This window comes from Heterodontus francisci, chromosome 2 (genome assembly GCF_036365525.1).
Source record: "Heterodontus francisci isolate sHetFra1 chromosome 2, sHetFra1.hap1, whole genome shotgun sequence".
Lineage (NCBI taxonomy): Eukaryota > Metazoa > Chordata > Chondrichthyes > Heterodontiformes > Heterodontidae > Heterodontus > Heterodontus francisci.
The window spans coordinates 15,752,022-15,775,260 of record NC_090372.1 but is presented as its reverse complement, the minus strand read 5'-3'; the positions used below and the strand labels follow the sequence as shown (position 1 = coordinate 15,775,260).

Sequence of the window (23,239 nt, the reverse complement as noted above, 5' to 3'; positions counted from 1 at the left end):
ATTACACTTATTCTCAGCTATGTGGATAACTACAAATATTTTGAAAAGAACACAATGTTCATACTGATCTCAGTGAACCAGTTAAAATTTAGCTTGAATTTCTAGCATTTAGCATTTCTACTGTAGCATAAACCCAAGCGACATTCATTCATAGCCCATTTTATATCCACTTGTTGCACACAGCTTTGCTCATCCCTCTAAGCTATTACTTCAAAGACTTGATTCACTTGCAAGAAATTTTAGATGCCAAACAATCTGAACAAATTGTAATCTCTTGGAAAACTATTTTGCCTAAAAGCATCAGATTTGACAATTATCAAAATTGCAGAAATGATGATTTATATGAAGATCAATAAGTTTGCAGAGTTTGCAACATAACTTCGTGACAGCATGGATTACATTTTGGAATTTTGCAAAAATGCACCGTTTCTCGTATTGTCACTTCCATCTTCTCAAACTTTCACAAATAAAGTTTTTAAAATGAAAGGCTTTATCATGACCATTCCCATGTCATGTGGCAGGGATCACCAAATCAGCCCCAGGCCCAATGACCATATTCCCCCTTAAAGTCAGGAGAATAAATCATATTTATGTACTGCAGTTTCAAAATCTATTTATACAATCTCTGCATACCTTCCAATTCACATCTGGATTGTCGCGCTGTTGCTTGAAGTGGCTTTAAAAGAAAGAATACCTAGTTTAATTGAAGAGTCTCAATTTTATTAAAGCAGTGCCATTCTTACTGTGCATGTGTGAGCTACTGGTGGATGCTGGCACTGGGGAATGGAATGCTTCCAATTTTGAAACCACTATCCCAATAACCTCAGTTTTTTCAAAATGTACAGCAAAGGTCCTTGCGTCCTGCCTTCACTTCAATAAGACTGTTCTCTAAGACTGTGCTGCACTGGACATCTTTTCATTTCCCAGTCATCTTAAGGCCTAAGTGAGATTATCAATTTAGTGCAAAGTATAGGAAGGTGTTGGAAATACCAAAAAAGTAGTAGCCAAACTCATTTCACATATGACCCAGACAGTGAAAGACTTTCATTCCATCATTTTGGGTTGGCACTGAACTCAGGCCCTAGAGGTGAAAAACCAATGTCTAACACACTCCATCACCCAATCCCACAAAATTGAACTCTACTGGATAACTTGATCTTGAAATTAACCTACATCATAATACATCTAAAACAAAAATACTGTCCTTATTTCTCTCAAATCGTTTTATTCAATCCATCTGTTTTGAGACACTAATAGTTCAGCCATGAAGCTTCTTTAACCAATCTCTCCACACAGTTTTCCACATAGTCTTGAATGCCTTAGGTCCAGAAAAAGGAAGGGAAAAAAACTAGTTCTGTGTCTCCATATCAAAGCACATTGGAGCAGGAAACCATGTTAAATTGTCTACTTTTGGAACAATGTTCCTCATTCTTTAGCCTTTGCACAAATGTAAATCAATTCCCACAAACAAAAGGAATGGGTCAGCAAAGTTGAAGCAGCCCAGGATGTTGTGCCCACAACCTCAGTGTCACATCATGTGGTTTCCTCCCTCTCCAACGTATATGTATATCTTAGTCTGTTATAACACCTCTGCTTTTTTGAAGACCACTTCAGCACTAATTAAGGTGGGGAAAGATAAGCTCCAATTGCTTCCAGTGAGTAACAAATCAAAAGGTAGGCAGTAGGAAGCTTTATACATGGAAGCCAAACTCCATTCCAAAAAGGAATACACAAGGTGAGCAACCCTGAAGTAATCACTTGTTCGATTTCCATATAGAAAGGCACATCAAGAATATATAAAATAATTTGTGATAATTACATAAATAATAAGCAGTTTTAAAGCCAGCTTGGAACATCAAACTATTCTATCTTAAGCTGTCAGGCAGACAATTGCTTTTCAAAATGTAGTTGCCTTGCAAACCAGACACTGTCAGCACTTAGGTTTAGGCCAGTTAATAGTGGTACTTTTCTAGAGATGGTACCTTCCTTCAGAATAGAAGGAAAGGCTGGTAAAGGATATTTTGGAAAGACTGTCAAATATAGCTGGATACCATAACCAAATGCTGAAGCTTTGGTTTGTTTGTCCAACCAGTGCAAAGAGCTGTGAAAGATTTAAGGACGAGGTGCAAATCATTCCTTCTGTAATGGCTTATTCTGCTGCTTTTCATAAGCAAACGCCATTCAACCAAAGATACTGTTCTCTTACTTTCCCCAAAAGTCATGGCCAACAGGAAAGCACTCAGGGTATCAGATACAACCATCAAGAATATTGTTCTGATCTTGTTGCAAAGTGGAGATATTGACAGGGCAGAAAAATACAACAATGTTTGGGAAATGGTTTCTCAGCAGCAAAGAACAGAACTGAAAACAACAAGGAGCTTAGACCAATGAAAATCTATTTCTTACAATTTTTCAAAAATACTTGCCATGTCTCAAGTCTGTACAGCCTCCACCTTTTATATTTAACTGATTCACTTTCAGTAACTTTTCGTCTATTGACAGTCTTAACCTGGATACCCACTGATCTTAGTTTGTACAAGGGTCTCATTTATGAACAGTCTTTTGAAGTCTGGAAACTCTGGATTATATGGTTTTCTTGTATACATGGTTGGTATTTGGACTCCTGCATTTTTAATATTGATTTGAATGAGGGCATTGTAAGCAGAATTCCAAAACTTGCAAATTAAACCAAACTGGAGGCAGAGCAAATGATTTGAAATGCAACCACATTCTGAATAGTTAAACTAGACCAACAAGTATCAGGTGCAATTTATTGCAGACAAATACAACTTTAGCATGAGAGAAAAAAAGTCAATCAAGAATGTGCACAAACTGAATTAGGTGTACAGTGTGATTGAGAGAGATTTATAAGTTGTGGTGCAAAATTTATAAAGCCATCAACACAGTATTTGAATATATTAAAAAGAAAAAATAAGTAATATAGAAAGGAAGAGTGCAAATCTGAAGTAGTTATATTGTCGCACAAGATGTTGATCAGATCCAACCTGCAATACTGCGTGCAGTGATCACTTAGTCACAGAAAGCATACGATTGCCTTGTGAGCAAATACAATTTCAGAAATTTCAGTCAACAGGAAAGGAAGATGGATTTATTTTCTTGGGAAGAGATAATTTATAATGCAAGTAAAGGTTGCAATATGATGAATAGAAACTGTTCCCTGTGAAAGATTCATGTACCATGGAACACAAATGTAAAATTAGGGAAGTTAGGAAAGCGATGCAGGCCGTGAACAAAAGTTGTGGAATAAGTTACAAGAAGGTAATTCAAGTGATCAGAATGAGATAAAGGGAAATTGGGAGCTTGTGGAGACAGAAAAGACTGGGGGTATGGTGAGCAGGTAGTAGGGCTAGTTTATTAGAATGTTATGAAGGGTTTGTTCCCAAGTCTCTATATTATAAAAGGATACAGAGCTCAATGTACACATCACTAAAGCGTAAGGGTCAGATACAAAAAAAGTCAAAAAGGCAAATGGACTGTTAGCCTTTATAGTTAGAGGGCTAGATTATTTAAAAAAAAGGAAGTTTTGTTAACAACTATACAAAAGCCCTAATTAGACCACATCTGGAGTACTGTCTACAATTATGGGGCACCACACCTTAGAAAGGCCTTGGAAGGAATGCAGTGACCAGAAAGTTAGCATGGATCCAAGGGCTAAATTATGAGTTTACATAAACTAGGCTTGTATTCCTTGGATTACAGAAGGTTAAGGGGTAATTTAATTGAGGTTTTTACGGTTTTGAAAGGAATTGATGAGGCAAATGAAGACAAAGTTTTTCCACTAATGCGAAGTCCAGGATAAGGGGACAGAACCTTAAAATCAGAGTAAGGGCATTCAGGAGAGAACTTAAGAAACACCTTCTTCACACTAAAGATGGTAGAAGTGTGGAACGCTCTCCTACAAAAAACATCAGATGCTAATTCAATTAATAAATGAAAATATTGAGATTGATAAGATTTTTGCTAGCCATTAGTATTAAGGAATATGGAGCCAGGGCAGGTAAGATACAGAAACTAAAATACAGAATGGCCATGATCTCACTGAATAAAGAACAGGTGCAAGGGGCTGAATGGCCTACTCCTGCTCCAACGTTAATTGCCTTTTCCAGCTTAAAAGATTCTTCCATACGGCACATGCCTTTTAAAAGCTTTCAAAAGGAAGATTTACACATCTTCCTAAACTATAGGCAATAGCTTGGGTGGCATTCTTGTCCATATATGCCAAATTGTAGAAAATAGCAGCTCTGAACATGAAATATATCGCATGTTACAAGGAACCTTTTGGTATAGTCTCAAGTTACTCAATCTTGGATGTCTACATACAAAATTAAAACTCCCATTAAATGTGAGCAGAAACAGTCAAGAGCATTCTATAAACTCGGGAATCAATGCCACCATTAGCTTACGCACTCGAGCATCATTTGTCGGACAGTTGTAGACACCTTCTCCCTGGAGTTGTCGTTCCATATCAGCTCTGGATTTTCATGAGTCCCTTCAAATATGTGCACAGATGCTTCAGGATTGTCCCTCATGGCATCCATGAAGACACCCGGTAGAAATTTGGTCAATGTGATTCGCACCTAAATTATGAGTGGAATAGTTAATGAAACAGTTTAAGAGTGCTTCATAAGAGTACTAAAATCACAACCACTGAAAACGGACAAGCACGTCACAGGATATCATTTTCACACAGCATTCTGTGAAACAGCATTTCCTTCTTGGCAGATATTTAGAAAGAGATGGTAAGTAGCATGCTCCAGATACAATTTTATTTACACAAATCAAGCAACCTGTGTGAAGGGTCCAGACACACCGTGCAGGACAAGGAGGTTTGAATTTGAATACAGGTGATGCCATGCGAATTCCCATTCTGGGAATTTGTTCCAACTCCATCACCAAATGAATAGATATGGTGATATTCTCCTATAAAGGATAAACCAATCTCATATTGAAAGAACAGTAAGGCTGTGTTGGAAAAATGCAACTTTGGCATCTCCTGAAGTTGCTTATCAAACTCTAAACTTCTTGTTTGCTTTGAGATTGAACAAGTGGTTCCACCTTTAAACTCCATGTACAGTTACTAATTGCTGGAAAAGTTCTAGAACGATGGGAGAATGCGAAAATGGGTTTGTCTCTGGGTAAAATAAAGCAAGCTAACAAGTGCCTTAATGGCAAGGACAAAAATAAAGATTTGGCTTGGACAAATAAAAGGGGGAAACAATAGCAAAAAAAACGAAACACTATGAAGTCTAACTTTAAAAAAAAACCGACAAATAAATCTTACTGAGTAGGACAGTCATCAAAGCTACACTGGGTCCACTTGCACAGACAACAAGCAAAAGTACTTTGACTTTCTGGAAAGAGATCACTTAACGCTTACAAAATTGCAAAAAGGCCACAGACCTCAGCTTCTTGTTTGAAGCATCAAGCTAATCCACTGTTACTATTACTTTTGAATGTATTGAATGAAGTATCTTATTTTCACCTCAAATACATAGGCCCTTTTGTTGGGTTAACGTTGCCTGTAACAATCCCAATTTCAAAAATTTCATGCTAACAAAAACTATTAGTAATGTTAAATTAAAAATAATTTGGGATAAATTTCTGGTCTCAACATTTACTCCAAATGTTTTGCCCAATCACAAAGCCAACTGTGTGCTTAAACAAATTACACACCTTTGGTCCAATGAGTTTGTCTGTAATCATTTTGGCAAAGAGTTCCGCAGTCTGGGCTCGAACCTGAGGATGAGTCGAATTGCAAAACATGTCTAGTAGATATATAAGGGCACCTGCACAGAAGCAGAATAGTAAATAACTAAGTTTGCTATTCGGAAATAAATTCTCAAATATATATAACAGACCAGCCAAGACTGTTATTAGAAGTTTGGCTGATTTATTATGTTCTAAATTTTGAACTCAAATGAGGGGCCTGTGTGCCAACGTTCGAATTGTAGTATTAAATGCAGAGTAAAACTCCCTCTAGTCTGTAGTTTAGAAGAGCACCACCACCATTTGAGGCATTTTACCATTTACTTCATTGGCAATCCAAACACACTTCTAAATACAGATGTAGATAAGATAGACAGGGAAAAACTGTTCCCATTAACTAATGGGACACAGGTTGAAGGTTTTGGACAAGGGTGAGACAGAGGGAATGTGAGGAAGAACTTTTTTTTTTAAACCAGTGACTGGTAATGGTCTGGAACATGCTGCTTACAAGGGTGGTAGAAGCAGAAACAATTAACTATTTCAAAAGGAAATTGGATGGCCACTTGAAGGAAATAAACTTGCAGGGATCGAGTGGGGGGAGTGGTATTGACTAGACTGCTCCATGGAGCGCCGACATAGACTCAATGGGCCAAACAGTCTCCTTCTGTGCCGTAAATGACTACGACTTCCTTAAAAAGAAAACTGCAAAGTTCCAGAATAAACTAGTGATAAAAATGGGATAATGCAATGTTATACCATTTTCTAAACAGTAGGCATTGCAACCGAGCATCATGTCCCTCTAAATCCTAAGATTTATAGTTTGCTAAATGTAAACTGCATTGAAAAGCAGTATGTGGACAGAAACTGTTACTTCGTTATATCTTGAAAATAATCCCATCTTAATTTCAATTACTCAACCCAAATGGCCAGGACATTACAGCATGGATTTACTGTACTGTGGTTTGAATGGTCATCTGTGTTATTTCAAACCTCTATTCTTTTCAGTAATTTGATTGTCACTTTTCACCTACAATTACCACTGCAAAACTATTCATATGTGCCAGCATTAACTTACATATAAGCACTCAATTTTGTACAGAAAATTGGAGGGGTGTATTTCAGAGTAATTACAAAACATTCAGTAATTACGGAGCACAGGCAGTCATTGTTACTGCAGCAAAGTACTGGAATATACATTTACATACTGGAGTCCAAACTAGCTATCTCCAATATACAGAGATAAAATAAGACAAAAAGACAAGCATATTGCTTTACCTTTCCCCATGGCTTCTTTTATGATCTTTGTATTTGACGTCAAAGCATAAAGGGTTTCAAGGACAAGCTGCCGACCTAAGAGACAGTAACAAAGTATCGGGAGTTTTCATACAATTTTTTTTTTTAAATCATGGATTTAAAAATCTGTAATGTAAAAGACACTATTTTTTTTTTTAAAAAAGCTGAAATTAAAGCCAGTGTATCTGCATTTGCTGTCTGAGCGACGAATACAATACACCGGGTTGTGCTGAGCTTCATTTCCTAGTGCAGTTTTGTTGTTTCCCCTACTCTTTGTTCAATTCCTTTTTGAAATGTTGTTTATCTGCAATATTGTCCAATTCCGAACAGTCTGTATCCAAAATGCCTTGCCTGTTCCCTCCAGTGTCTCATGCTGTAATTGCTCATTGCTTCTTTTCCACTCTCCAGATCTATGTTCCGCACAATTTTATTACTCTATCGTTGTTCGTATCTTTTCCTCGCCCGGTTAGTGTCTCTCAATATCCTAGTTGGTTCTTGTGCGCCCATCTATAGAGATATTCTCAATTTTTAGGTTTTATTTTTAAGACCAGGGTGGTCATCAAGATGGCAAACTATTAGGTTAGAGCTAGGAAGCAGATTGGAGTAGCAATAGTAATGACAATTTGGGTCTCTAGATGTAGGTGGAAGTATGGAAGAGGTAGGACATGACAGTAGTCAGTGTGGACTTAAGATAGAATTGAGAAAGAAAGCAGTTGGGAATATACTGCATTCAAAGGGGGCATGGTAAGAGGTGGCTTGAGTCAAGTTACAATTGGAGAGGACTCAACATTTAGCTGACCCGAGATGATGTCAGGAAATGGATAACGAGTAGGCACCCACAATGTAGTGTTGCAAAGGTTGCCTGACGATACCATGAAATTGATGTCCCACATCAACTTTTAAAACATATTATAAATAGTAGATGCTCAGTTCAAGGATCAAAACTCTAGGATTTCTGCTTCACTTCCATTATGGGGGGTGGGGGGGGGGGGTGGGGGGTGGGGAAGAGGTTATCATCTACAAACTATCTGAACATACCAATACCAGTATGTTTTGAAGAAGGGTCACTGACCTGAAACGTTAACTCTGCTTCTCTCTCTCTCCACAGATGCTGCCGGACCTGCTGAGTATTTCCAGCATTTCTTGCTTTTATTTCAGATTTCCAGCATCTGCAGTATTTTGCTTTTATGAACATACCAATTCCTCCCTTCTGAGACCCAAGTTCAATTGCAACTTTTACTGATGCGATTAGTCACTTCACTTGAACTTTACAGGCGCTATGCAAAGGTAGCCCAAGTACTCTCAACTTGGCTCAGAGTAGGCGTATGTACATGACAAAGACACCCATAATTTAGTATTAACTGTGTAGAATTGCTCAAAGCAAGCCAGATTTGTGGTTTTATAAAAGGACAGGATATACAATGGCAGGCATCGTGTATTATTCTGCTGCTACACTATGCTACCCCCTTTAAGGCCACAAGGTGTTATTGCTGTGAATGTTTGTAGTCAATTACAGGCTAAATGTCCTTTGACAGCTCCTTAAGGCAGAAGAAACCATCAAGAAATGACCTTTTTTTGTGAAAATAAGTCAGAATATGTTGGGGTTTGGGGGTGGTGGTGAGAAGGAGAGAGAAAAGGATTACATGGGTAAAGTTCAACTTCTCTTTACTGGCATGATAAGTCTTAAATACAAGCAAACAACCTCTCTGGCAATGAAAATTTAATTTTAGAAATATAGGCCGGAATTTGACACTCCCGTCCCCAGGAGCAGGCTGGAGACAAAATCACTGCATGGCTTTCAGGCCCGCCAGAGGCAGACTTTTAAGCTGGTGGGTGGGGCGTCAGCTGCCACATAAAATTCCGGCCCATAGAGTTTCAGTCCTTCAGAATTTAATTATCGTTGGAGAGTTTTTTGAAAATTAAAGTTTCTTTCTACTTTTTCTTTTGTTCTCATAGATTAAAAGTAAGGGGCAGGAGGTTTAGAGGGGATTTGAGGAAAAATCTTTTCACCCAGAGGGGTGCATGATGGTCAGCACAGACACAATGGGCCGAAGGGCCTGTTTCTGTGCTGTATGACTATGACTCTAAAAGTTACAAGTCAGAAGACAGGATTACTTTTTTACTCTAAAAGTAGTGTGATTGTTGTGTTTGGTTTTCCTCGCCAAAAAGATGGCTATGGACATTCTGATGTGTCAAGATCATTTTTTGTTCCTTGCAAGTCTCTCTACATTGCAAAGTTAAATTATAAAGAAACTAGAAAGAAATCTACACAAGTGAATGAGCTGACGAGTGTGCTTAAACCAAACTTGCCTCTAAGCATGGGGGTGAGAGGCGAAGAGGGGAGGAAGGAAGGAACAGAACTGTCTGAGGCAGTGGAAGGGAGAAATGCAATATGAACATAAATACTCAGGTTTCTTTGGTACAGAAAATACTGCAGTTTATATGAAATAAAATATAAATAAGCTGCATTAAAAAAGTTGCATTCATATAGCATCTTTAATGACCTTAGGACATTCCAAAGTGTTTTACAGCCAATGAAGTAGTAGTCACTGCTGCAATTTTCAAAGAGCAATGTGATAATGACCAGATAATCTGTTTTAGTGATATTGATTGAGAGATAAGTAACGTCCCTGCTCTTCTTTGAAATAGTGCCAATGGATCTTTTGTGCCCATCTGCACAGACGGCGCCTCGGTTTAACGTCTCATCCGAAAGACAGCGCAGCACTCCCTCAGTACGAGACTACAGTGTCAGCCTAGAGTTTTGTGCACAAGTCACTGAAGTGGGACTTGAACCCACAACCTTCGGACTCAGGTGAGAATGCAACTAACTGAGCCATGGCTAAGACATGAAGGAGGTGGTATTATTGTGGTCGGAGAGTTTTGTTGAATAGAACGAAGTGAATGTTGACTAAAAAGAAACGGTGTAAACCAGATTAAACTACAAAAAACGTCACAGAAGTGGACGTTTGAGTGTTGGTTAAATAACCTAAAATAGATTAAGCAATTAAAAAGTATTTCAATAGGTGTTATATTCATATTTTTATTGCGTATGCTGCACAGAATTCTGCATTTTTGGTAGCATTGAGCAAGGAGGGAGCAATGGGACAATGTGGAGTTAGAAAAAGGGTGAGAATATGGATGTGGAGTTGGTTAATAGAATTCAGACATAGCGAGAACTGTGGATGTGGACATTTGCTGAAATAACTGGTAAGATCAGTGGCAGGTGGTTGATTCGCCGACAGACAAGTTGGGCTACATCAGAATCCTTGTAGTTGGTGTCAGAAGTGGTCTTTGCCATATTTTTCTGTAAATTCACATAGGGTGAAGAATGAATAGAATGAGAGGCTAGAGTTTCAAAGCAAGATTGTGTGGTGGGAGGTCAAGAAAAGTGGTAACTCAAGCTCAGTGGGCAAGTTGATACAATATTACACATGTATTGATAACTGGAGTTTCTGGCTGCACATGTAACACTGAATTCAGGGTGGCGTTGGGCAGGAAAAAGGGTCAGGTCAAATGGGCAGTAAAGCCAAAAAGTGAACAAATAGCTGTAAATCAGGAAATGGAGGGGAGGAAGGAACTCAAGAAAATTACAATCAACAGGGAAGTGGTACTGAGCAAATTGTTGGAGCTGCGGGCTGACAATGCCCCCGGGTCCTGATGAACTTCATCCTAGGGTCTTAAAAGCAGTGGTTAGTGAGATAGTTGATGCGTGGTTTTAATTTTCCAAAATTCCATAGATTCAGGGAAGGTTCCAGGAGATGGGAAAATAGCCAATATAGCTCATTTATTCAAAAAGGGAGGGTGACAGAAAGCAGGAAACTACAGGCCAGTTAGCGTAACAGCTTCTAACATTTTCTCTATGACAGATATTAAAGACATGATAGCAGGGCGCTTAGAAAAATTTAAGGTTATCAGGCAGAATCAACATAGTTTTGTGAAAGGGAAATCATTTTTAACCAATTTATTGGAGTTCTTCAAAGTAGTAACATGTGCTGTACCTAGATTTCCAAAAGGCATTTGATAAGGTGCCACATCAAAAGGTTATTGCAGAAAATAAAAGCTTATGGTGTAGGGGATAACATTTTGGCATGGATACAAGATTGGCTAGCTAACAGGAAACAACGAGTAGGCACAAATGGGTCGTTTTCTGGTTGGAAAAAGGTAACAAGTGGTGTGCTGGGGCCTCAACTTTTCCAATTTATATAAATGACTTGGATGAAGGGACCGAAAGTGTGGTTGCTAAATTTGCTGATGACACAAAGATAGGTAGAGGGGGGAAAAAAAAAGTTATGGAGAGGACAGAAGGGATATAGACAGGTTACGTGAGTGGGCAAGGATCTGGAAAATAGCATATCATGTGGGAAAATGTAAATTTGTCCATTTTGGCAGGGATAATAAAAAAAAGCATTATCTAAATGCGTTAGTATGCAGGTACAGCAAGTGATTGGGAAAGCGAATAGAATGTTATTGTTTATTGCGAGGGGAACTGAATACAAAAAGGTAGGGAGGTTAAGTTTCAGTTATACAGGGCATTGGTGAGACCACATCTGGAGTACTGTGTACAGTATTGGTCTCCTTATTAAAGGAAGGATGTAAATGCATTGGAAGCAGTACAGAGGAGGTTTATTAGACGAATACCTGGAATGGGCAGGTTGTCTTATGAGGAAAAGGTTGGACAGGCTAAGCTTGTATCCGCTGGACTTTAGAACAGCAAGAGGCGACTTGATTGAAACATAAGACGCTGAGGGATCTCGACAGGGTGGATGTGGAAAGGATGTTTCCTCTTGTGGGAGAATCTAGAACTAGGGGTCACTGTTTAAAATTAGGGGGTCACCCATTTAAGACAGAGATGAGGAGAAATTTTTTCTGAAGGTGGAGTGTCTTTGGAATTCTCTTCCTCAAAAGGCAGCAGAAGCAGAGACTTTGAATATTTTCAAGACAGAGGTAGATAGATTCTTGATAAGCAAGGGGGTGAAAGGTTACCAGGGTAAATGGGAATGTGGAGTTGAGGTTACAATCAGATCAGCCATGATCTTGTTGAATGGTGGAGCAGGCTCAAGGGGCTGAGTGGCCTACTCTTGCTCCTAATTCGTATGTTCAAGATAGTAATGGAGGGGGAGGCAGCCAATCAGGAGTAGGTTGCAGAACATTGAGCTATGGGAGTGCAATAATTTATTCCACTCTGTAAATGAGTCAATGGGTATTAAGCATGTAATGTCAAATTATTTAAATTCATTTTGTAAATTTTAAGGAAAGTCATTAGTAAAGACAAAAAGGTATGTTTACATAAAGTCACAGCTGAATAGTAAAAGTGCCACGTGATGTAGCAATCAGGTGGTGAATACAAACAGCCAGTGAAGATTTAGTCATCTAAAATAATTAAAGCTACATGTTTACAAAAAAAATTTATAGAATGTGCGTTCTTTGTTTTTATACTGGTAAAGATTGAAGACAAACACTTGACTTCCCGTTCCCCTCCCAACTTTTTTTTTTTGAAGACACATTTTGCCTGCAACAAATTTCCAGGGCTGGAAATCTGAAACAAACAGGAAAGCAGGAAACATTCAGCAGGTCAAGTAGCATCGGTGCAGGGGGGATAAACAAGTAATGTTTCTGTTCTTGCAATCTTTTGTCAGAACCCAGCCGAATGACAAAGGGACACACAAAGAACTGAAATGCTAAGCCTATCCTCCTCTGCCCACAGATGCTATTTGACTGCAAATAGTTTCCAGCATTTTCAATTATTTACAACTCCAAGGGGCTGGTGATCTTCTGATATGTGATCAGAAAGTAAGCATTGGCAGGCTAATGGACTAAACATCAAATCTAAGCCTGATCCTGCCCTCAAACACACCTGCATTTTCCGGTAGTGGGTACTGGATAATAAATCTGGATCAAGAATACTGGCTGATTTTTTTTCACCTCCCAAGCCTACTGACACTCTCTCCACTAAAGCCAACTGAAAAAATGCAGGACAAATCTAATCAGCCAATTACCACCCTATCAGTCTACTATCGATCAGCTAAGTGATGGAAGGGTCGTCGACAGTGCTATCAAGTGGCACTTGCTCAGCGATAACCTGCTCACTGATGCTCAGTTTGGGTTTCACCAGGGCCACTCAGCTCCTGACCTCATTACACAGCCTTTGTCTAAAAATGGACAAAAGAGCTGAACTCCAGAGGTAAGGTGCGAGTGACTGCCGTTGACATCAAGGCAACACTTTCCCTAACTAAATTGGAGTCAACAGGAATTGGGAGAAAACTCTCCACTAGTTGGGGTCATACCCAGTACAATGGAAGATGGTTGTAGTTGTTGGAGGTCACTCATCTCAGTCCCAGGACATCACTGCAGGAGTTCTTGAGGGTAGTGTCCTAGGCCCAATCAACTTCAGCTGCTTAAATGACCTTACCTCCATTATAAAGGTCAGAAGTGGGGATGTTCACTGATGATTGCACAATATTCAGCACCATTCGTGACTCCTCAGATACTGAAGCAGCCCAAGTCCATATGCAGCAAAACCTGGACAACTGATAAGTGGCAAGTAACATCCACGCCACAGAAGTGACAGGCAATGACCATATCAAGCAAGAGAGAATCTAACCATCTCCCCTTGACATTCAATGGCATTACCATCGCTGAATCCCCCACCATCAACATCCTTGAGGTTACCATTGACCAGAAACTGAACTGGAGTAGCAATATAAATACCGTGGTTCCAAGAGCAGGTCAGAGGCTGGGAATTCTGCAGTGAGTAACTCACCTCCTAACTTCCAAATGCCTGTCCACCATCTACAAGGCACAAGTCAGGAGTGTGATGGAATACTCTCCACTTGCCTGGGCGGGTGCAGCTCCAACAACACTAAAGAAGCTTGACATCGTCCAGGACAAAGCAGCCTGCTTGATTGGCACACCATCCACCACCTTCAACATTCACTCCCTCCACCACCAACGCACAGTGGCAGCAGTGTGTACCATCTACAAGATGCGCTGCAGCAACTCACCAAGACTCCTGCAACAGCACCTTCCAAACTTGCAACCTCTACCACCTAGAAGGTCAAGGGTAGCGGATGCATGGGAACACCACCACCTGCAAGTCCCCACCATCCTGAACTGGAACTATATCGCCGTCCTTCACTGTCACTGGGGCAAAATTCTGGAACTCCCTTCCTAACAGCACTGAGTGTACCTACACCCAAAGGACTGCAGTGGTTCAAGAAGGCAGTTCGCCAACATCTCAAGGGCAATTAGGGATGGGCAATAAATGCTGACCTAGCCAGTGATGCCCACATCCCATGAACAAATAATAAAAACAAAAAATCAGCCATCTCAACACAGACTAAACCTGGTTCTTAGCTGGTCTGAGGTGGCTCCATTTATAAAGTGCTCTTATCAACTGAGCCATCAGGTGAACTGACTGTTCTTCAAATATTTACCCCTCCCCACACAGCTAAAAACATTCAAACAATTTATCAGCTAAACAAAGGCTATATAATCCCAAAATGAATCAAATGTTATAGTTCATTTCTGAGAGTTATTGAAGGGGTACTTACTGGATGGCAATGAATGCAGCAGAACTAGGAGGTTAGAAAGGACCAGTGATTCAGCAATGTTATTTACACATTCTTGGTTAGCCGTCACTATGTTCACCACCTGTGACATAACAGTAAAATATTCAAATGCATTTCTCGTGCGTGTCCATGTAGACATATTCAGAAATGTGAAAAGCATATTTCTAGTCGCTGCCGGTTTACAAAACTTGGCCTAAAAAAGTTGCAACGTTAGAGTTCTTTAAAGAATTGAAAATTGAATATCTTGGGTAAGTATCGTGTGAACTCTTCAAATAAAGCTACTTTGCACCAGACCCATCAATTGAAGTGCATTCACAAGTAACCTGTCCAAATGATACTGTTGTGTCTGTCTGCATTGTTCACTGATTTATTCCAGCTGGAGAGCCAACATTATCCAAACCGAACACAAGTACTTCTAAAATCAAGTCTTCATGATCAGACCTGCTGCTTAACAGACATACAAGACATCACTGGGAAATTATTTTTGATCCACCTAACAGAAATCACTTTGCAAGGCTTTATAAAAAGCACCAAGGTTTAAAAGTTACTTTTATTATGACTGAAACTACCACCTGGGGCACATCAAATATCAAGCTAGATTGAAGCATTGGCCCAGTACAAAATGCAGCCCCCGTCTTCTTCCACACTGCAGCATTGGCACACCATCACTACCACCCAAACATTGATGAAAATACTAATGAAAGGAAGGGAAGGGGCAATGACATCCAATGGTTTACAGACAAATGGGGCCTCCTATTAGATAGTGAGGTGAAGGAGACCTTCAAGCACCATCGCTGTTTATTTCAGTGCCTTCCGCCAGATTCAGAGTTGTCATTTTCTCAGGAAAACCCTGGTTAGAAAGGCTCATTCTATTAACATTGCCACAGTCAACTAAGGTTCCACATTGAAAATTTGAATTCCACTAAAATATATCTACTAACTAGGGCTACTTCATCAGATTACAGAAAATCCTAGTTGTTGTCAGTACTAAAAGGAGCAAGTTAAATGCTCTGTCAAACACCAGGGGATATTTTTGGGTCTTCAAGGAAGTATACAAATGCAAGGTTTAATGCAGCTCAGTACATACCCTCACTACAGTTAGATTGATTCAAACCAAGAATTGCTGCCACCAGTGTTATTCCCAAATGGCAGTGCTGGATAAAAGTTCTTGATTGCTTATGACCAGTTTAGAGCCATACTGAAGGTGGCCTGGGGTCACATTGCTTGACTGTTTCATGGTGCAGATTTTATGTAGCCCAGGAGGACTAAAAGGAAAATAAAAACTGGGAAGCTAACTTACAGCACCAGCAATCCATAAACTTACCTCCAATGCAAGTTGCTGAACCTGACCGGCTCCATGCACTCGTAAGAGAGAAAATATCAGTTTAAAATGCCCAATGCATTCTGTCTCAGCGCCTGCAACAAAATTCAAAATGAAAACCAGCAGATGCAAACTGGGCTTTGTATAAAAATATGGAACAGATCATGCAATGACTAGGCAGAGTACAAGAATTTGGCATAGTCGAGTCCAAGAACTAAACTGCTCTCTCTGCAGTTTGCCTATTGCTATTCAACCTCTAAATACAAATGAATGCGCCACCAAAATGGGAAACCACTTGGACAATACTCTTCTGGTAGACGGAGAACATCCCTACTCTGTGTACACGAGATTAGTTTTAAAGCATTTCAGAGTGAGAAAGGGGGAAAAAGCAGATTCCAATATACACCAAGTTGGAAAATTTTGTAATGTGGACATCAAACTGCAAACAATGAGGAGAGTTATACCTAAATTAATCAAACATTATCACATTCAAACACCATAAACTGAAGCGCTCTAACTTGTAATTTCAAAGAACAAATTGTAGATTTTTTTCCCAGTAAAGTTTACCATGTGAGCTAGACATTGGCGTTTGTGCAACATAAGCTTCAGTTTTTTTAGTAGGCAATACTGGCTGTGCAAAGATGGACTTGCATTTCATGAACCATGATATTACAAGGGTGGCACAGTGGTTAGCACTACAGCCTCACAGCTCTGGGGACCCAGGTTCAATTCTGGGTACTGCCTGTGTGGAGTTTGCAAGTTCTCCCTGTGACTGCTTGGGTTTTCGCCAGGTGCTCCGGTTTCCTCCCACCGCCAAAGACTCGCAGGTGATAGGTAAATTGGCCATTATAAATCGCCCCTAGTGTAGGTAGATGGTAGGGAATAGGGGATTACTGTAGGGTTAGTATAAATGGGTGGTTCTTGGTTGGCACGGACTCGGTGGGCCGAAGGGCCTGTTTCAGTGCTGTATCTCTAAATAAATAAATAGACTTTTGAATGAAACTCCACGATCAAAATCCCAGCAACTACATATAATCAGAGAGTTCAATGCACTCCAAGTCAATAATAACCAGAAGGTTGCCCCAAATTGAATATTCCAAGTACAAATGTATTTTCTATTGAGGGCTTTAAAAATAGAAGCCTTAACGGAAGCAAAGCATTCACTACTGTAGCAAGATTAGGCTGGTGCTCTTAAAATCATACTGTCAAAGGATAGCTTTAATAAGAACTGATCAGAGAAAGCCAGCATGGACTCAAAGGGCACTTATATCACATCCATTACTTTTGAAACACAGATGCCTGTATTGCAGACACACAAGAAAGGAGAAATGTTGTCCAAAATACAAGAATTCCTTGCTTTTCTTCGAAAATGCCACGGACTGTATTACATCCTGAACAGGCAAATGGAGCCTCCATTTATGTCTCATTCAAAGGACAGTACCCCCAACAATGCAGCACTCCCACAGTGCTAGCTTATATTATGTGCTCAAGTTGTACTAACCGGGATTGTTTTTGATGACGTTACGTAGTGCCTCGAGAGCCATTTCAGCTCGCCTTAACCTGTCTTCATGTTGACCAGATTCCACTTTCCCAGTTTGGGTGATGGCCATCAGTGTATGTAGATACTGTGCTTGTGATCCTATGTAATCAAGCAGGCTGGCTGCAAAAGCCTTTGGAAACTAGGATAGGAAAATCAAGCTGAAGCTATGGTACTTGTCTTAAAGGAAATATTAACACAAGTGGCTCTAAATTCCATTATTTGTTGCTGCAGTGCAATTTCTAACCCTGTCTCAAGGGAATAGAATTATCAGTTTAACAAACATTACAGCTTTGGAATGCCTAATTCCCCAACCCATTTCCAAATTTTAAATGCCCCAAAGATTTCTATGAGCTGAACCTCCAACTCAGCATACATCCACAGTTGGCATAAGGTGAGCACTACAAAGAGTGCTCGACTGATATCTACCAGCAGAAACATCTATTAGCTCTTAACAAATTCAAGGATTTGAGGCATCGCAGAGAAAAGCCACAAGGATGATCCCAAATGTGAGAAAAATTGAATGAGGACGAAATAAAAAAAACCTTTTGCAGTCTTGAGAACCCAAGAAGTGATCTAATAGAAGTTCAAGGTAGTTAACAATATACAAGCAAACAAAGAAAATGACTTCAAAGTAAATTACATGAATAGAGAAGAAATAGATTGAAGCCAATATAAGGCAAATTTAGGATTGGTAGCAGGTTCTTTACACAAGGTGATCAATACATGAAATGGACTTTGAGTTGTATAGGTAAAAACCCTGCAATCATTTACAATGCAACTGAATGCAACAATGGAGTGGTTTTCTAGATGCATGAACCAAGATGATCATAAGACCTCACAATTACTTTTGGGTTATGGAATCACTAAACAGGTCCTAAAATGGAAAGCAAGAGCAGCACTGCTAGTAAAACAAAAAGGACACAGGTTAACCCTCTGATCTCCCACAGAGAGCTGGCACTACTACCAGGAGCAGAGAGCACACATAGGTCAGCATACTCCACTTCCAGAGAATGTTGGCAGAAGATAGGACACAGTGGCTACTAATGCTGGTGTGTCATACTCATGAGTTTGTTCCCAGGTCCCATTGCTCCCCACTCTAACTTAGTGGGTTCAAATGCTGCCGATGTTCCTCACTCACAAAAACAAGGAGGAGGGGTTCAAAATTAGAGTGAATGCAAAGAGAGAGAAAGGGAGCGCTTTAAGCAGAAGGCAAGCAAGCTAAAGGAGGTAGAGCAAAGAGGCAAAAAGAACTTAATTGGAGGATTCGCAGACAATGCAAAACATATTGGTAGTTGAAGTATGGACATGCGGATAGGTACAGAACTGGGAGACCAATCAATCTGGTTCATTCCATCATAGAAACCTGCAGTTCCAACCTCGCAGCTTCCAACTTCCTCTTAAATGAATCTAGAGTTTATGTCTCCATTCCCCTAACTAGAAACCATTTCCGATATTGATCAGTGAAGCATTTCCTGACATCAGTCCTGAATTTGCCTTTAACAATTTGTGCCTTGATCTGCAGTCATGGTTTAACTTGAAATACTTCAGAATTATTTTTCCGATTCCACTTTTAATACCCAAAAAATCTCTATGAAGATTCCACCCATTTCTCTCCTCCTTTATTTGTCTCATTTCAAATGTTAGAGTGTTCAGTTTGAATTAGAATTGGATTGCAAAAGACCCTGACTACCCCACTGGACAGTGAGTTTCCTGCTGCATTCTCCAGAAAATATCAGGTTCATAACAGTAGAGAATGAAGCTGAACAGAGTGCAGAGGAAAACTGAAAAAGGAAATGAGGGGCACAGAACATGAGAAAAGATTAGAGGGCACCATAAAAGGGAACGCTAAAATCTTTTATAAGCATGGAGTGGAAAAGGATTGCCAAAAGGAAAGGTGGGGCCATTTAAGATCCATAAAGGAAACCTTGTGGAGGCAGAGGATATGGCTGAGGTACTAAATGAGCATTTTGCATCTGTCTTCACAAAAAAAGGATGATGCTGCCAATACGACAGTAAGGGAGAAAGGAATAGAGAAATTGGATGGGATAGAAATAGATGGAGGAGGTTCTAATATGGTTGACAATGCTCGAAGTAGAAAACTCACCCAGTCCAGGTGGGATACATCATAGGTTACTGAGGAAAGTAAGCAACCTCTGACTGGTATTGTTGTAAATTTTGGAATACATAACAGAAATAACATCTGTAGGATTTTTATAAATAATCCCCAGCACATTTTTCTATCAACCCATTAATTGTGCTCGAGAGCTGAGGGACTCCAGTAAAAGAGCCACCACACTTCAACTGAACTCTGTTTTTATAATCTTACCTCTAACGGAAATGTCGGTTGTTCATTGTAAACTCTGACAAAAACTTCACCAACAATGAGCTCTTTAGCATGTTCACTGAAAACAAACTCAGCACCATAATTTTTATCACAATCCCCCTGGAGAAAAGGTAAAATATTGACAATCACTTGAAGTGATAACGCAATTAAATATTAACATTAGAGGTAAACAAAGGTCAGTAAAGGTTATTAGAACTGGTTTTGAGAACTATTTGGGAAAACAATTGGTAAAACAATAAAACTGATAAAGGATCTTCAGTTGAATATCCCCAAATATGCCATCGACTATATTAGATACAGCATGTTACACATGCAATGCATAATGCAACAAGCATGCTTTGAATGTTTGACATTTTTTCAAGAAAATCCTGCACTCAATGTGTAGACCTAGTCAGCTTAAGTTGAATTGCAGCAGAGGGTTTGTTCCAGTAGATGACGACTTTGGTATTCAGTAAAATTGCAACAAAATTATGGTCCTTCAATGTTAATCAACTTCTTTATCGCAGCATTAATTTGGTATCAAAACCATGAAAAAGGTGCCTTTCCAGATTTGTATATACGTTTGTTTGATAAAGACACATGTTCTTTCAAACAGGTGCAATTTTAAAAATATTAACTATATCTCACCACCACCTCTTTCGATTGACAGCTAATATTGGATAAGCAAAAATTTTCTCCAATTCAATATTAGGACACTGAAGCCATCGTATTCGATCACGTCACATACTCCATTCCCGAGCCACTTAGCCATCCCTCTCCACTGTCTGAAGCTGAACCAGACCATTTGCAACTTTGGCATCCCATTTGACTGAGCTGAGCTTCTGACCCACATATGCTTTCCATTACAAAGACCGCCTACTTCCATCTCCAACTCTGCCTCAGCTCATCTACTGCTTAGATCCTTATCTATGCCTTTGCTATCTCTAGACTAGACTCCTGATGCTCTTCTGATCAGTCTTGCACCATTCAGAAATCTGAAATGATCTAAAACTCTGCTGCCCTGCTCCATTCATCCATCCATCAAGTTTGCAATCACTGACCTACATTGGCTCCCAGTTCGGTAACACTGACTTAAAATTTCTCATTTGTTTTCAAATCCCTCCATGGCCATGCGCTCCCCACCTCTTAACTGATTATACATTAAACATGCTGGATATTAACCATTATATTTGCTCAATTGGTGCTGCTGAGCTGACCAATGGGAATTTAGTAGTACTATTATCCAATATACACCAATGTTTTGTGCAATATTAATTTCCCACTGAAAGGATAATTGGCATTCCATATTGTATACGCAAGCACAGCAGATACTTTGCTATGTTAAATGTGCTACAAAAATGCATGCAGTCGTTGTTTGAATCATTGCTTAATACAAGTGAAAGGCTTACCCTTTTTATCATACTTTCCTGCTGCCCTTCAAGGAACTCCAGCAGCTCAGCCCGAGTTCCATTGCTCCAGATTAAATATGGATTCTCTGTGTTACTGTTGAGCATCTTGAGAATCTGAAACAAAATACATTCTTATACATAATAGGAATATAATCAGACATTTCAATCCATAAATAAATGAAGCCTCTAATATACTAAGGATTGACTAAAGAACCTTTGTAAAAGTGGAGTAGCATTCTTTCACAATTGCATTTTTCATCACTATAGGTTAACTATGGTTAGGCCCACGCTCCGGTTTTTACTTATTTGTTTAAAAACCACTGTACACAGCAACACCAGCACATGGATAATTTTTTTAAAAACACAAACAAAAGCAATCAAAAATTCTCCATCAACATTAATTTCACTTATCCATAATCCCTAGAATCTCAGTGATTTGGTGCCTTTAAACTTACATCAGAAGCAGAGAAGCCAAATACAAGTAAACAGCGCTTTAAACTTTGACTACGTTCCCGAAAGCAGCTTCAGTATTCCTAAATAAACAAGGTGGGAAATAAAAGCCAAAGGACTCCACTCCTAATTGCTGCCAATCAGATGAGAACAAAAATTAGGCTCACCTAAGCAAACCACTTGATACCCTCCACAGTCTAAAATCATGCAACATTGTTAGAATAAAACTTGGAAGGGGTACTGGTCAATAGTTGTGGAATGGAACCATAGAATAACAGCATAGGAGGAGGCCATTCAGCCCATCATGCCTTTCCTGGCTCTTTGAAAGCTATTCAATTAGTCCCACTCCACTGATCTTTCCCCATAGCCCTGAAAATTTCCCCCAAGTATTTATCCAATTCCCTTTGGAAAGTTACTATTGAATCTGATATCACCACCCTTTCAGGCTGTGTATTTCAGGTCAAGACGTTACGTGAAAAAAATCTCATCTCGCCTCTATTTCTTTTGTCAATCACCTTAAATCTGTATCCTCTGGTTATCAGCCCTTCTGCCACTGAAATAGAGTAAATAAACTATCAAAACTCGATTTTGAACACCTGTCAAATCTAACAACTTTCTCAGCTCTAAGAGAACAATCTCAGCTTCTCTAGTTCTCATTTCTGATATCATTCCAGTAAACCTCCTCTGCACTGTCTCTAATGGCTTCCTGAAGTGTGGTGCCCAGAATTAAACACAGTACTCCAGCTGGGGCCTAGTAATTTATAAAGATTTAGCATAGCTGTATCCCAGCAAAGAATAATCCTATCGGGGGAAGAGAAAAGCGAGTGGATGAAAGATCATATTTGAATCAGGCTTACTTGGAACATCAGCTAGGATCAATGTCTGGAACTGAAGTAAATAAAAGGGCTCAGCTAAGGCACTGTGGACCAATTAACTTACATCGAAGACTGTTTCGGCAATACTGGCTGTAAGGATGAGGGTGGTGTTGCAGTACTAATTCAGAAGACAGGAGGTGCCAATTCACCTTAATCAACAATATCTCAACTAGATCACATCCTGGTTTCCAGTTGGGTATGAGCTTGCTATAGGGCAAGTCATAGCAGATCCTTGGAGCAAGGACTGCATCACTGAATGTGATGTTAACCAGCATTAAGCCCAATTACTATTTGGTTTTTTTTTGTGGTTGTGCTCTTCCAATACAGCTGACCAAGACATTGAGAGTATGGTGGAGAACACCAGCATATTTAGGATCTATCCAGCCATCAGAATATGAATTATCTTGTAGATAGTTAGACTATTTGCCTGCATCCCTCTTCAGCCTTCATTGTAGGAACCCAACCCAAACTGAAACCACCCAAGCCAAACCACCACCCAATTCCAAAGCAGGGCACTTGAAGGGACACTGTCCACACGAAAATGTTTGCAAACTTTTAAAAACAAATCCAGGTTATAATACAAGTCACATCACTCGGAAATGACAAAGTGACACAGCTCTTAGCCCCTCCCTCCCCAAAACTGGCTTACAAAAACATTGCAGTTTTAGCTTTTTAAAAAAAATTCACATCAACCAACCGCTACACGAGCAGGTTACCACGCAGATCTTGGTAA

The 23,239-nt window shown here is 39.6% G+C and overlaps 1 protein-coding gene across 1 annotated transcript in view; it reads right to left on the bottom strand.

Annotated features, from left to right (window-relative positions):
• Positions 1–23,239, bottom strand: part of LOC137382596 (dnaJ homolog subfamily C member 13) — a 155,466-nt gene that overhangs the window by 16,224 nt on the left and 116,003 nt on the right. The window contains exons 42-50 of the mRNA XM_068054739.1: positions 21,182–21,295; positions 19,776–19,892; positions 17,411–17,588; positions 15,913–16,004; positions 14,571–14,670; positions 7,003–7,077; positions 5,695–5,807; positions 4,429–4,598; positions 634–676 (exon numbers count right to left, since the gene is read on the bottom strand). Of these exons, the coding sequence (XP_067910840.1) occupies positions 634–676; positions 4,429–4,598; positions 5,695–5,807; positions 7,003–7,077; positions 14,571–14,670; positions 15,913–16,004; positions 17,411–17,588; positions 19,776–19,892; positions 21,182–21,295 (1,002 nt within the window). The remainder of the gene's footprint in view (positions 1–633; positions 677–4,428; positions 4,599–5,694; positions 5,808–7,002; positions 7,078–14,570; positions 14,671–15,912; positions 16,005–17,410; positions 17,589–19,775; positions 19,893–21,181; positions 21,296–23,239) is intronic.